The sequence below is a fragment of the Dromaius novaehollandiae genome, chromosome 15 (assembly GCF_036370855.1).
Source record: "Dromaius novaehollandiae isolate bDroNov1 chromosome 15, bDroNov1.hap1, whole genome shotgun sequence".
Classification (NCBI taxonomy): domain Eukaryota; kingdom Metazoa; phylum Chordata; class Aves; order Casuariiformes; family Dromaiidae; genus Dromaius; species Dromaius novaehollandiae.
The window spans coordinates 1,145,036-1,160,034 of record NC_088112.1 but is presented as its reverse complement, the minus strand read 5'-3'; the positions used below and the strand labels follow the sequence as shown (position 1 = coordinate 1,160,034).

The window sequence follows — 14,999 nt, the reverse complement described above, 5'->3', positions numbered from 1 at the left end:
ATGGAGACTAGAGGTGTGACTACTTGGAAAGTTTGGATCAAGAGTTGCAGGTGTTTTAGCTACACCATTTTAAAAGAGGCCATTTGAAATGCTTGGATGCTGGCATTAACAAATAGAGCAAAGAGCCTAATAGAAAACTAGAAGACCTGTTTCCAGCTTGTCTTGGGGCAAATCCAAGCCTCACTGTTACATACAAAATTGTTCTTTAAAAACATTCTGATTAAAGTCAGAAGTCTCCAGAAGTATAATGAGCTGCTTCTTTGCCTTACAGAATATTGGCAAAAAGATGTCGTGTCAACAGTTCATAGCAAACCTGGATGGGCTGAACGATGGGAAGGACTTTGCAAAGGATTTGCTGAAGGTAATATGATATAAATAGACAATTACATGCTGTTGTTATTGCTGTAGTACCACCCAATCCTGCTGGGACAGTAAATGCCCTTGAATCAGCATTTTCCAGTGCACAGTTCTTCCATTGGAAGAATATTAACCCATACTGATAGCTTGTGCTAACTTGCACATCAAAGTGAATCACCGGAGGTCTGTTCCCTGTCTATCTTTTGTCCAGATTGGTGGCATATCTGTCCTCAGAACATATCAGGGGGTCTCCCTCCATCGTGGTAGTTCTGTGACCCACCAGACAGTGCACAGAGCAATGCACTCAAAATAAATATGGCCACATGTCACTGATACTGTTTTCTACATTCACTTCCACATAATTAGATCAAACACTCCAGTACAACTATTTCAGTACCACAGAAGGTTGATTAGACTCCCAAAATCAGCATTTTCTCCCTTCACGTGGTTTAACACCACCAGCATTGTCCATACCTGCCACAGTTCCAGCAGCCTGATCTGGTCAGGATTTCGCTGTATGGAAAGTGGTTGAAAGGACCAGTGCCACATCAGGAGTGTCACAGTATGCTTTAGACAGCCCACTCCGACATGCCTTGTCCTACCCCAGACATGGTCAGGGCCACCTGCACGTTCTGCTTTCCTAGCTATTAGCTCCTTGTTTCCCAGTGCCCAAGGGAAGTTGTTTGAATTTTGCACAGGAGGAATCTGAAAATACAGAAAAGCTGTGCTCCAAAGCATTCATTCTGCCCCTGCTTCTCAGGGCAGCATTTAAATCTCCACTGCCCCTTTCCCCCAGTCAAGACACTGAAGGTGTCTTAACATACCCCAAACTCTTCTATCATCTTTGTGAAGGCAGGAATTCACTCAGGACTAGGCCCAGCACCCAGAATTAGGCACAAACGTCATAACCAGGCTCCTGAGCAAGGCTGACTGCCATGCACTGCTGCTGACATGTCCAGTCTAATCCCTAGCACAGTACCTAGATAAAAAAGGGCCAAGTAGGTTAGCAGCTGTCCTGCTCACTGGCAATTACTACCCCAGGACAATTCAGCAAGGAAGGCATCTCTCCAAAAACAGAGACAGTGTATTGGGCAGATGGACTCCACAATCCAGGAGTGTCTTCATTAAGAGATGCAGCTAATACCATCTTGTTGTTTCAGACACTGTATAACTCCATCAAGAATGAGAAGCTGGAGTGGGCCATGTAAGTATACGTTTTAAGCATTGAGAGATAGTGTGTCTTTCAAAGTAGGTGACAGGTCTTCATTCATGTTTTTAGATCCAGAAGCATCCAGAACATTCCCTTTCAAGCCCTTAAGTGTTGAAGGCCCTCCTGTAGGCAAACTGGGTTTGTTTACAATTCAAACACAATAGTAGCCACGAGAGGATGGTGGCAGTCTGTGGATGCTAGAACAATAGGCATGATCTAAAGGAAGGGAATGGCCTCTATTTCCTGTTATACCCAAGAAATTCTAGCCCCTCTCCACATCATTCCAGAGCATGGTCTTTGCTTGAGGAGCTCAAGATCTTGGATTATTTTGGTCTATGAGACCTCCCTTCTCTTCCACTTCAAGCTACAGTCCCATCTGTTCTTTCTGGAAATAAAATCACAGAATCACTCAGGCTGGAAGGGACCTCCGGACATCTCCAGTCCAGGAGACTCAAAATGGGGTCAACACTGAATTCAGAGGCAAGTGCTTAGGACTTTGTTCAGCTGGGTCTTGAAAGCCTCCAAGGATAGAGATTCTGTAGCTTCTCTGGATCTGCACATCAATTCTTAATTATCCTCAGTGACATTTTTGTCTTATATCCAGTCAAAACCTCTTTTGCTTTAACTTACACCCCTTGTCTCTCATCCTCCTGCTGTGCACCCCAGTGAAGCATCTGGTTCTGTCTTCTCAGTAACTTCCTCACAAGTATTGGAAAGCTGTGATGAGGTCCCTGAAGCCATGTCTACTCTAGGCTGAACAAGCCCAGTTCCCTCAGCTTTTCCTTGCAGGGCGATTGCTCCAGTCCCCTGGCCATCTTGGGGGCCTCTGCTGGACTCTGTCCAATTTTTCAGTGTCTTTCCTGTACTGGGGGGCCCTAAACTGATTGCAGTATCTAGATACGGTCTAACGAGTGCAGAGTAGAGGTCACTTCCTTCAATCTCCTGGCTGTGCTCTTGTTCATACAGCCCAGGGTGCTGTTGGCCTTCTTTGCTGACAGGACACATCACTCGCTCATGTTCGGCTTGTTCACGGGGAACCCCACAGCCTTTTCCACAGAGCTGCTCCCCAGGCGGTCAGTCCCAGCCTGTCCTTCTGCAGAATACTCTATCCTACTGCAGTACTTTGCATTTTTGTCCTTGCATAATTTAATGAGGTTACTCTTGGCTCATCCCTCCAAACTGTCAAAACCCCTCTGAATGGGGGCCCTGCCCTCCTGGATGTCAGCCGCACTTCCCAGTTTGATATCATCCACAAACTTGATGAGGTGCACTCTGTCTCCTCTTCCAGGTCATTGATAAAGATCTTAGACAAGATAAATCTGTTCCTCTTCAGCTGTATACAGACACCTTTCTCATCTCCAGTTACCCTGAAACAACATGGTGACAGTTCTGAGAACAGCTAGCATGATTACCTCCATGATGATTTCACAAACAGTTGCACTGCATCTTCCTCAGCCCTTTTCTCTTTCTCTATTAAAAACCATCCATCTCCAGCATATGTCAGGATCCCTTGACAAAAAAAGGTGCTGTGTGTTCCCTAGCCCACTGCTTTCCCTGCAGCTCTCCCTGCCTGCACACCTCTGCCTTAGGGAAGCCCATAAGAGACCTGCGGCCTTCAGGTTACAGCATGGACACCTCTTGTCTTCTAAGTTAGCCTCAGGCCTGTCTTGTTTCTAGAGGACTGTGGGACTGAGCAGGACCTCTTGGATTGTTAGCTCCATTGTTTGCTGTACACCTTATGTTGTCCTGGCCAGAAATGTGTCTGGAAATGGTTTGATCCTACCTCCCCCTTCAGCTACCTGGCAGGGAGGGTCAGGCTTTCCAGACATAAGGAGAGTCTCCGGCACCAGCTGTGTCCCAGTGGCAGAAATGATTGCTGTGCTGTGCTGTGGATTGCTGCTGGTTCCTTCAGGAAGGGCCAGGGGCTGTGCTGACACAGCCAGTCTGTAGCACTGGAAAGGCAGTGATTTTTGAGTGGGTCATGTGGCATTGATTCCACTTTAAATATGATCCTACATTAATTCCTTAAGAAAGAGAGGCACCAATAAAAGCTTTGTAATGGACATGGAGCTCTGGAGGGGTCCAACCCCACCAGGCCATGGCAGCCTGGGTGAGCCAGCTGCATGTGGCCTTCAGTGCATTGACCTAGCATGCTGTGGTACATCAGTCACGAGAGGGAGCTCTCTAGCTCTACAAAAGGTGCCTGGTGGGACAGTTTATATAACGGGAGTTCAACAAAAGTGCAGCTGTTCAGTGGATGCAGGCAGTGGTTATACAATTTCTGCAAGCACACAGCTCTAGTGGGGGGCCCATGTTCCCCTACATGGACACGTCTGGGGAGCAGCATCCCTATCAACAACATCTAGCCCTTCACCTGCCCCCTCCACCCTGCTCTCTCATTTCTATTCACCACCTCGTTCACCCCAGGTATCAGTCTGGGACCTGTCTTGCTGCAGCATGTCTTGCTTTATTGCAGGCAAGCCAGTTGTAATGTCAGAAACCTTTCACCTTCTCTGCAGCAAGACAGATGATCTCCGGCATGGGGTACCTGGTCTTTCTTCAGAGACATGGTGTAACCTTGCATGGGTCAAGCAAGACCCTCTTCTGCCTGCTTGCCTCTGCTTTCTCTCAGTGGCCACCCCGCTGCTTGGCCTTCAAGGAAGATACTCTGTCCACAAAGCCCAGCTGGACATGCAGACACAGGGCCACAATCCCATCACCAGGCACCTCTCTGGTACAAGCCAGAGAACTGATCCCCCACTAACTCACCAGCCAAGCATGGTTTCTATACTCTGCCCAAGCCCCAGGACTCCTATCGGGGCCAAGAGCTCATAAATCAAACTCTGTTCCTAGAGGTTCCTGTTATTCTGACCAGTCTTCTTGCTGCAGATGGGGAAATGTGGTATTTTACTGCTTACGTCTCGGCAAGTGATTAATCCCCAGCTCACTGCTCGGCTGAGATTTGGCCCCAATCTAGTGTGCAACCTCAGGCACCCAGTCAGGCCATTTTGACACCAGCTTGCACCAGCTGGGGCAGAAATTCCTTGTTTGCTTTCCCTTCTCAATGTCCTAAGGACACTGGGGGAATACTTCCCATGCAAGTTCTAATTTCTATGTGCTGAATTCGTCTTTACTTCAAAAAGGAAGAGGCAGACTTTGAGGAATCATTGAACATTTCCATGAACTGCTCAGCCCTTGCTGTCCAGAGTCCAGGACCAGGACATCTGTGAGGAGAAGCAGTTTCTGGAAATGACCAGCAGTCTTTGCTCTCTGCTGTCCCAACCTGAAGACAGAAATGGGGGTCAAATGCATAACCTGCTCCAGGATTTCCAGGATCAAGTGGCCCATCTCCTTAACGTCTGCAGAGCTTTTGTGCCTCAGAGATGTGGAGAAAATTCCTGAAGCTCCTTCAGTATCTAGAAGGCCACAGAAGCTGCCTTAGGAGAGGTGACACCCATTGATACCTGGTGTCTAGCAAAAGACCTCCTCCTGACCCCCGCTGGTGAGCCACATAGTTGGAGACTCTCCCTCTGAAATAATCATAGTCCTAACAATGCTATGTCTGCAGATTACTGGTGTTCAGGCAGGCGCCCATCCCTACCTGTTTTCAGTAATGTCACAGTGGAACTGTTGGGACAGTTACTTGCCATCCATGCTCCTCCAAGCTGCGTCCAGATCACCACCATTCGTGTGCCCTGTATGATACAGTCTGTGGGTCTCCTTGCCTTTTCTTTCTCTGACCGGTCTTGTAATAAGCAACTCTCTCAAAATCAAGAGCAGATTATGCCCACCATGACCTATCCCATGTGTCCTCCTCATTCTCCTCCTCAATCTCTTCTCTGACTTTGTTTCCAAGTGATGAAGACGAGTTGAGGAAATCACTCTCAGAGCTGGTAGACGACAAATTTGGAGCCAGTGCAAAGAAAGTGACAAGGATTGTTGACAGCAGCAACCCCTTCCTGGACATCCCCCAAGCGCTGAATGCAGTCACCTACAAGCATGGTGTCCTCACGCGCAAAACCCATGCAGACATGGATGGGAAGAGAAGTATGTGTTAATGGGACAGGTGGAGATGTGACGTAGGCAGTACCAGAGCCTGCCCCCAACCTTCCCCCGGCTGTCCCTCTGAAATGGCATTTCCTCACCCCATCCCAGAGAATACAAGAGAGAGCCCCCAACACATGAGCACCAGTTCAGAGAAAAAGGAGGGTGTTTTGAGGCATTTCAGACTTGAATGTTTTCAGGAGACCTCAGTCTTCCCTTCTCACTGCTAAGGAACCTGAAAGTGTTTGCTGTTCCACATGCTGCTGACACAGACCTGGCCTTCTGTCATGGGCATAACCCTGAATTCCACACTCTGAGCAATTGAGCAAGGCTGGTTCCACAGCAGTCGCCCACCTCAGCCCTGACCTTACGGCAGAGTAGTCTTAGAAGCTTTGGCCTTATCTACATTTTGTTATGCGCAGGGCCCTGGGCAATAGAATACCTCATAATTTTGCAGTCAGCATGTGGGATTACAGGAAAAGTAACAGGAAATGTATTTGGAAGCTGTTTGCTAGTGAGCAGTGATTAGTGAATCACTAATCACTTGGATATCCACTGTCCCCTTGGATAACCACTGTTGCTAACAGATATGGATGGCCCAGTCACTGTAGCCAATTAAAAGGTCTTGAGAAGAGAAGGTTACCACCAAAGGCTTCCCTTGCTTCCAGCACTTTTTTAATAACCCACCCCTGGTGGAGGAGGACCAGCTCTCTTGTGATGATGTAGATGGCTCTCCTCACCTCCCACCCCTCCTCAGCTTCTAGCAAGCTCTCTCTCCCTGAGTCTGCCAAGACAGCTAGTGGTAAGCCTCCATCCCTGGTGGAACAGAAGCTGCCTTAGCTAGAGTATGTCTGCTTCACCCATCTGAACTAGAGAAGCTCAGGGTATGTTGCTGCTCCTCAAGCATTAAGTCCAAGGAACATGAACCTGGGTTTGGAGAAGCAGAGACTTCCAGCAGGTGTCCACTGGTACCCCTATACCTTCTCATCTCTAGTTTTGACCTGCTTGTGTTCTTGCTGTGAGGTTGCATCTCCCAGCCCAGGTCTCTCTAACTGGCACGTCTCTGCTTGGAGGTGTATGAGATCTGGCATCAGTGCATGTTTGTGGTGGGTCAGGGAAAGGGTTGATCTTGCCAGAAATGTGAAGGTCAAGCAGCTCTGGCAGAAGCAGACATGTGTAATTAGATGTTCTTCCTTTTTTAGCTCCCAGAGGAAGAAGAGGTTGGAAGAAATTTTATGCTGTGCTTAAAGGGACCATCCTTTATTTACAAAAGGTAACCATGGTGGACTGAACCATTTGCTAATTTGTGCTGTCTCCAAAGCATTCATGCTCCCCTAAGCAGGAGTCCCGTAGATGCAAGTACAGGTGGGTCCATGTCCTAATGCATGCATGGACATCTGCAGAGTTCCTCTGGAGACCTGTACACAGAACTGGAGGATGCTGTCGTCTTCTGTGGTGATGTTCATGCTAAAGGTGCTATTCACAGCTTCACAAGAGGGCCATACAGGAAGAAATATGAAAGAAGGAACATATGAAATATGAAAGAAGGCTCTCTGCAGCAGAGTCCCAGCAGGTAGGAGGAGGATTATTGAGCAAAAGATATGGAATAGGTGATAGAGGATATTGGTGAGCCATGCAATAGGAATCTGAAGGGGCAGAGCATAAGACTGGTCTTGTCCTGCCTGTTGTTTTATTTGCTGGCACAAACCTGAGCATAAATAGCTCCATTGAACATGGTAAGGACCTCTCCATGCTTAAATTTTATATGTCTCCTTCAGGACCCTGCTGAGCTGGGTTCTCCATGAGCTGCCAAATGGAGCTTTCTGCCTTTTTGCACCTCTGTTCCATAGAGCTTCCTCCAGCTCCCCAGGTCTGTAACCATCTCTAGTCAACACAGGGATAAATTGCAAATCTCCACGAGGGGCAAAGTCACCACAGAAGAGCCTCCATGTGTGCTGTAGCATTCATCTCTCTGCCTTTGGAGACTCTTGAATGCTAGGAGGATTTCCATTGGTAGTCTTTATGTGGAGAACATCTGAGAAGCCTGGATAGGACCTCACTTTAATGTCAGTAAGAGCCAGCTAAGGGTGCCTGTTTATCATGCAGTCACATAACCCAGTGAACTAGGTCTGAACTACTTAGTAAAACATGCTGTGCAGTAAGCCATTGAACTCACCTTGCTGAAACAGCACTCCCTGTGGATAGATGTTACTGTGAGTTGCAGTATTATCTCCAAAGCAATGAAAGTAAACAAACAGTGGATTTATATAAGAAAGGCACAGAGATCCTCAGGGCAGCATGAAATTATGACTCAGAGCTCATAGCACACCCCAATGATCCTTGTGTTTTGCCAGATACTATGGCACATGTCACAAGGCCAATAAAAGTTTGGCAGTAGCTGATTGTAATTTGATGTATGGGTTGCTCTTAGTCAAGCAGCATTTTTACAGCCTTGCCACCTTCTTGTGCAGCTGAGGGAAGCTGCAGTGTACAGGAGAGCCCAGGTCTTCATCAGCCTTCTAAATGTGGCCATGTTCAAGTCACTGACACTCTTTTTACACTCCAGTCTCTTGTCTTGTTTGCAATCTCCACGCAGCATCCAGTGAAGAGGTCCTCAGGCTGACTGCGGGGTGAGACATGAAGATTTAACTAATACAGAGCTACTCTCAACGTTTAGTTTTGTTCACAGAACAGTTTTGCTATGAGAAAAATGCAATTTCATCAAAATCACAGGAACTAACTGAATTTAAAGGAATTTTTCAATAAGGACCTTTAAGGGCACGGGCATTGAGGTGAGGCTGTTGAGAGTAAATATACTTGGAACCAAATACACTTTCAGGAGAGGATTCTTCCTATGCTGGTTTAAAATCCAGTTTACTCCGGATTTCTCTTAGTGCTTGGACAGTATGAGAAGGAGTCATGAAGCAAATGCTGAGTATCATTCCCGCTGGTGGGACGAGTGGTTTGGTTTTCTTCACTCTACAAGGCCAGTAGCAGTGACCTTACAGACTGGTATATTAAGACAGGTTGTTATTTTAATACTAGAAGCTTATAGTTCCAAAAGAGAGAGGGCATGGGCTTGACAGAGACACATGTTAGGAGAACAATGGTTTTATCTAGCTTGGCCTTCAGGGGCTAATGGTTAAGAGGATGAGGACTTCTTTTATGGAGAAGAACTGAAGAAGCAAAGCACCTAAGTTTTGGCTAGGTTATGAGGGTGTCTGGTAAATACCAGCCATGACTGACGTCATTAGAGGAGGGACCAGAATTGCCTAGGGTGCCCCAAGGAAGTAACATAAGGAACAACAACAACAACAAAAAGTCAACCTGAGGAACTTTTGGGCAAAGGGTTACGAGAGGTTTCTTAATCATGAGCTGCTGTTTGACTATACATGGACTCTTTCAAAGGACTGCCTGTGCTGACTTGGGCTGGTAGACATAGGGTCCACCAAGCTCATGGAGAAGAGACAGGAGGACAAGACCACCGAGCCAAAGTCCTTGCACTGCCACTTCCAAACATTCCCAGCACCACAACAGAGAGCTGATAAAAATCAACCCACCTGGTTGATTCTTAGTGCAGTCTATTGCTGATGGGGTGGCTTGCAGAGCAAAATAATTATGCAATAAAGGAAGGAAACCCTGTGCCAGCCTTCCAAGCTCTCAGCAGAAGATACTTGAGGATAAATGTAAGGTAATACCTGGTTTGGGCACAAATCACTGGGAAAGGATTGTCTGACATGAAGACAGAGAAGAAAGTACCTGCTACCAGACTTACCTCATGCCAGGGAGCACATGTTCAGCCTGTTCTGGGCTTTCATTCAGGCCAAACCAAGGACCTTTAGTCGGAGACTCTCAGAAGACCATGAAGACCAGCCTTGGCGATCAAGTGGAGTAGAAATGGCGTGGGGGCTGTCTGGGGAGATAGACAACAGGAAAGGAGGAATGGTTAGAGAGGTTAATATAAGATAGGCAGAAGGGTAGGGGTGGATGGATAGACGGCAGTCTTTTGAAAGCAATCCAGGCAGCAGCCATAAACCTGCTGATGTAGAGATGTTATATGTCATTGACTCGCCGGTGTTAATTGCTGGATTAGCATGTTCTAGCACAGTCTGCTGAAGCAATTGCTTGATCCCTTAAAGGGATGCAGCAAAGTCTTGAGGGCGAAATGCAGGCTTAGGAGCAGGGCGCACCTCTTCTGCACTCTAATCCATGTTGTGTCACTGACTCATTCCATGGCCTTTGGCGATTTACTTCACCTTTATAAAATGGGGATAATAACCCTTAATCACCACAGATAGAGGGGTACTGAGAGGAGGAATGAAGGGCTATAAAGAATGAGGTGCTCTTATATGGAAGTACTGAAAAGGGTGTGGGTCTGAGCATTTCCTTCAGTGTCTGACCCTGCAGCCCAGACTCATGGAGGAGTTCCCAGCATTGTCGTGAGCTGTGGGCACTGTCCCATGCAGCCAGGCCCTTATCACAATAATGCTGCTCAGAGTACCACGTTCATGGCCAGACTGAAGAGAACAGCAGCTAGTTTTCCTTATTAAACAGTTAGCCTGGTGGGTGTGAACTGAAAAAGAGGAAAACCCCTCACAAGCTGAAACATGAGAAAATGCTGTAGCTCCCTGTCCATTTTCATATGACTGCTTGGGGCTGCTTCTGAGCCCAGAGAAGGAGGCAGTAGAATCAGTGCATTGGACTTTTTCAGCCCATCCAGGTACCCTTCAAAGGCAGGCAGACATAAGAGATACCTTTTCTTGAAAACAAGCTGTAAGCTGAGGAGCTCATCTTAGTTGTGGATCCTCCACACACAGAGGTGGGCAGCAGGAGAGAGCTGGGTTCGGAAGAGTGAACTAAAGATGCCATGGAACACTGCCATGGCAGAAAGTAAGCCCAGGAGAGGGGTTGGTCGTGCATGTTTAAACAGGGTCTTTGTGCAGGCAGAAGAAGCATGTGAACTGGGAGTCTGTCTATGCAGTCAACATTAAAAGTTAAGAGGAAATTAAATCAATTTGGAGAGATTCTGAAACAAAGCACCTGCACAGGGGCTCAATTTCTGCAGAAAGTGTCTCCAAAACATACCCTGAAAATTGCTGAGCCCCACCATCCTCCACCCAGAAAAGCAAGGAAAAAAATTCCTCACCATTTGAGGGCTGGGAGCCTTGAAACCTATCCTGATTTAATTGAAATGGAATGGCAGATCAGACCTTGCCCATTTCACAGTGGCACGTACCCATGTGAGCGAAGCAGGACACATAGGACAAAACATTCAACAACCCTGTGATACCAGATTAATACCTTTATCAGCCTCTGTAGATGAAGCCAAATTCAATACGGCAAGATAACACTGTGGTTATAAAAAGGTGAGAGTAAGATCAGAAATACTACAGCATGGAGAAATCATTGCATGAAGTTCCTTCAAATGTGGCAGGAGACTGCTTAGGTTTTAATATAAAAAAGTTTTCTTTGAGATTTAAACCAGAACTACTTCAATGAAAGTGTTTGTGTTACTATTATGTTTTTGGATATGCCTCTTTCACAACAGCAAGCACTTAAGCTTGTGCTTAAGCTTACATCGAAGTTCAGAATGAGATGGAGGCAAAACTTAAGCCAGTGGGGGCTTCAAAGCAGAGCTGACATGCTTTGCGGAAAGGCAATGGGATTATTCTCCCAGGGAAGGCTAAGCGCTAGTGCAAGTACCGTGCACAGTAAGAACTCCAGTTGTCTGTGACTGGCATCTTACAGGCCTCGGAGGCTGTTTATGGAGGGTGCCTGTTCAGGCACAGAGATCTCCCAGCAGTGGCAGCAGTGCATATCATCATGGTTTTTGCAGCATTTGCATCAAAATGAGCTTCCTGGAAGATCTGACCCATGCAGAAGCGGGCATACGACACCACGCATTCCTGCAAATGCATCATTTCCACTGGCGAGGAAGCACAAGGGAGAGAGGACCTGCTTGACTCAACCTCCTGCTGATTTACAGGGCCCAATGTTAGAAAAATAAGATTTGGCTTTTCCTTATGCCTACATTAATATGTATGAGCATGCAATCAATAGAGGCAATAAATGAAGATGCCTTTCCAGGTGATGATCTGTATTAGTTGAACAAATTTGCAGCCATAACAGTTTCTCCTTGTCACCTCCCACTAAGCCTCGTTATTCTCACCATATTTTCAGAAAGTTTTTCTTGAAATAGGAGATCATGGGCTTCCCAGTCAGTTTTATTCATATCCAAATAGCTTCAACTTTGGAAAAACATTCAGCGTTGGAAGTCTCTCTGTGATATACTAGGCTTGAGCAGCAATGTTTCCCTCAAGCACTTGTTTGACACCAAGTGGAGTAACATATTAGGTCCTCATAAGCCAAAGCATTTTTTTTTCTTTGTTAAAAAACAATTAGCCCATCTTTCTGACTACTGACAGCACCAGTTCTACTTCTGCAGTCAACACTGGTATCTGTAGACATTTGGCTGTGGCTTGAATTTCAGAGGCGCTCCAAGCCAAGCAGCAGTGCAGGAGTGCACTGGGGAAAGGTCGTGTATATCATCCCGAAGTGCAACCCATCTGATCATCGCCTTATGAGCAGGGTGCCCACACTGCCCATCCATTCCCATGCAGGACTTTTCTTTGCAGTTCACCCTTAAGAAGGCATCACTCACTGCATGAGTGAGGGGTCAGTACTGGACATTTCTTGGCCCTGTGCCCCACAGCATTTCTTTCCATGAGGCCAAGCAGCCCATGTGTTCATACACCAGTCACTATGGCAGCCCCTCTCCAGGTTGGGATGACTACTTCAGAAAAGAAAGGAAGGAAAAACTTTGGAAGCCTGTTTCTTATCAGGAGCAAGGATCTGTGCCAGCCATTTTCATGCACTGGGTTGTGCTGATCCTGGTTGCTCTGCAGAGCCCATGCAGCAGAGGGAAGACCTTTCTGGCCCTGCAACAGAGAATGGCCTTACTGACTAGGGTTACCAACCAGGAGACTGTGGCACAGGTTTTCCCTGGAGGGCTGGATTTGTGGCACCAGGACATGGGAAATAAACATCTTTTTTCAAGACTGCAGAAGAGACTGAGCTCTAGCTTGAAACCTGAAGAAGGGTTGGGATGAATAGATCACCAGAATGAGGGGAGAGCTGCCTCTATATTGACAGACAAGGACAGTCAAAGGCAGCAAGACACCTGAGACTGAACTAGTCTTCTAGGTTTGAACTGTAATCAGCAGGGCAAGGCAGGCTCTTGCAGGGATAGCCTGCCCTGAAATAAGCTATAACATGGTCATTTCACAACAGCTCAAGCTGCCATCAGACAGTGTAGTTACCCAAAAAGGCAGTTTGCTCTCTACTCCTGCAGCACAAACATGCAGTCCCAGTATGGCCCTTTCCCTTGCACCAGCCCACTCATCCAGGCAGTGACCTGGAGCAGGGGAACTGGTGCAGTTTATAACCGACTGGAGGTGGGCACTTGGCAGGATGGGGGAGAAAGCAGTTTGTTTTAGCCAGGGCTAGGTTTCCATCCATCCATCCATCTGTCCATCCATCCATCCATCTCACCACCCAGCTGGACCAGCCACTGAGCTGGAAAGCGGACAGTGTGAGAGCCTGACTTAAAGTGGCCAGGAGCTCAGTCAGTTTGAAAGCAAAGGGTGAACACGGGATTGATGGAACTCCTATTTTTCCTAAGAAGTGCTATGTCCAGATAATCCCATTAGAGTCTGATGTTTGAGATTTTCCATCTGTTTATAAAATACATACATATGTAGATATTGTTACATTCCCTGCTTGTGAGAAATTCTCCTGCAGTGGGGAAAGGGCTACAGAGCATCAAGGAAGCAGGAATAAAGGCAATGCTGCAGCAAACTGCAAATGTGTGTCAAACACGCTAAAGCGAGACCAAGCATGGTTTGGCTGTGCCATGCTCAGTCTGGCAACTGTCCCACCAGCCACACCTCTGAATGGAGAGGTGCACTGGCTCCAGAAATATTGATGCTCCAGGGCTGCCAAAGACAGTGCAAGTCCCTGAGCCCAGGTCTCCCAGCATGTAAATCAGTGTAGCTCCAGGGCAGTCTTTAGGTGATACCTTCTGGCAACTGGGAGTTGCACACTGGTGTGAGTTCTGTGGCTATGGATAAAGCTCAGAGAAACCTAGCCTTGTCTTGTGTCATCCCTCAAAGCCCCAGGCATGTGCTGTATTAGAGATAACTATTGATAATTGCATTTAAAACTTTCATCTCCTTCTTTACATCTTCCCAGTGAACTTAATGATGGAGGAAGATGCCAGATGTTAATTATTATCATTGTCAGCTCCTAGCATTTACTGTACAAAGCGATGCTTTTTCTGGTCTCAGTACTCTGTGATTACAGCACAGAGAAAAAGGCATATTCGTTAAAGTAACCCACAAATGTTAGTGTTGTCATTATCCAATTAACGTTCCTTCTTCACAGGATGAATACAAACCTGACAAAGACCTCTCTGAAGTGGATCTAAAGAATGCCATTCGTGTTCACCATGCCTTAGCCACGAAAGCATCTGACTACAGCAAAAAATCAAATGTGCTGAAGCTGAAGACAGCTGACTGGAGAGTGTTTCTATTCCAGGCCCCGTAAGTACCACCAGGAGACTTCCCTTTAAGCCTGAAATGGCAGGCCAACTTCCAGCCAATGTCGGATTCTCTTCTTCTTGATCAAATCAACCCATACATTAAAGGAGAACCCTAGAAAGAAAAAGAATTTGGGGGAAGAAGGTGCTAAGCAGAAGGAGAGCTGAGGATGAGGTCTGTAGGACTGTGCAAGGAACTTGGTCATGGGGTCACAGTTTATACCTCAGGTGAGCAGAGTTTACTTATGTGACAGCAATCGGACTCTTGATAGTGGTGTGTGTCAGTCCTTTCTGGTTTTTCACCAGGGTTGGCCGAGAAGGTGAGGATGAGAGGAAAAGGGCTGAGGAGGGAATTAACTTCCCCTTCTCCCTCCCTCAGACATTAGCACCAAAAATGCTGCAGTGATCCACAGCCCCCCACCCCACCCCCTTGAAGCCATATCCAGCGCAGCTACACAGTCCATCAGGCAAAATCCTACAGTCTTCAGCTGGATTTTGCTACTAAAGGACTGAGGGGAAGCTGATGAAGCAGAATGTTTCCAGAGCCTGTCTGTGGGTTACATTGCAAGAGAGGGTTTCCAAGGCTGGACAGGAAAACATGGTTTCCAGACAGGCTATGGAGTTCCCATAGCCTCTCAAAAATAGCAAGGGAATATGTGGATAAACTTGCACTTAATTGTAAGACTGTTTTAAAATGTGCTTGAAGTGTTTTACCAGTTGATAGCTATATCCCAGCACTAACTCTTGAGAGACAGCTATCTAAAGTAGACATTTCCAAAGTCTCTTCCTGCT

The 14,999-nt window shown here is 46.8% G+C and overlaps 1 protein-coding gene across 6 annotated transcripts in view; it reads left to right on the top strand.

Moving 5' to 3' along the window:
• The window catches only part of PSD2 (pleckstrin and Sec7 domain containing 2), a 102,090-nt gene that overhangs the window by 81,388 nt on the left and 5,703 nt on the right, over positions 1–14,999 (top strand). For all 6 annotated transcript variants that reach the window (XM_064520727.1, XM_064520725.1, XM_064520728.1 and 3 more), the window contains 5 exons: positions 272–361; positions 1,518–1,561; positions 5,424–5,614; positions 6,814–6,884; positions 14,054–14,211. In XM_064520727.1, the coding sequence (XP_064376797.1) occupies positions 272–361; positions 1,518–1,561; positions 5,424–5,614; positions 6,814–6,884; positions 14,054–14,211 (554 nt within the window). The remainder of the gene's footprint in view (positions 1–271; positions 362–1,517; positions 1,562–5,423; positions 5,615–6,813; positions 6,885–14,053; positions 14,212–14,999) is intronic.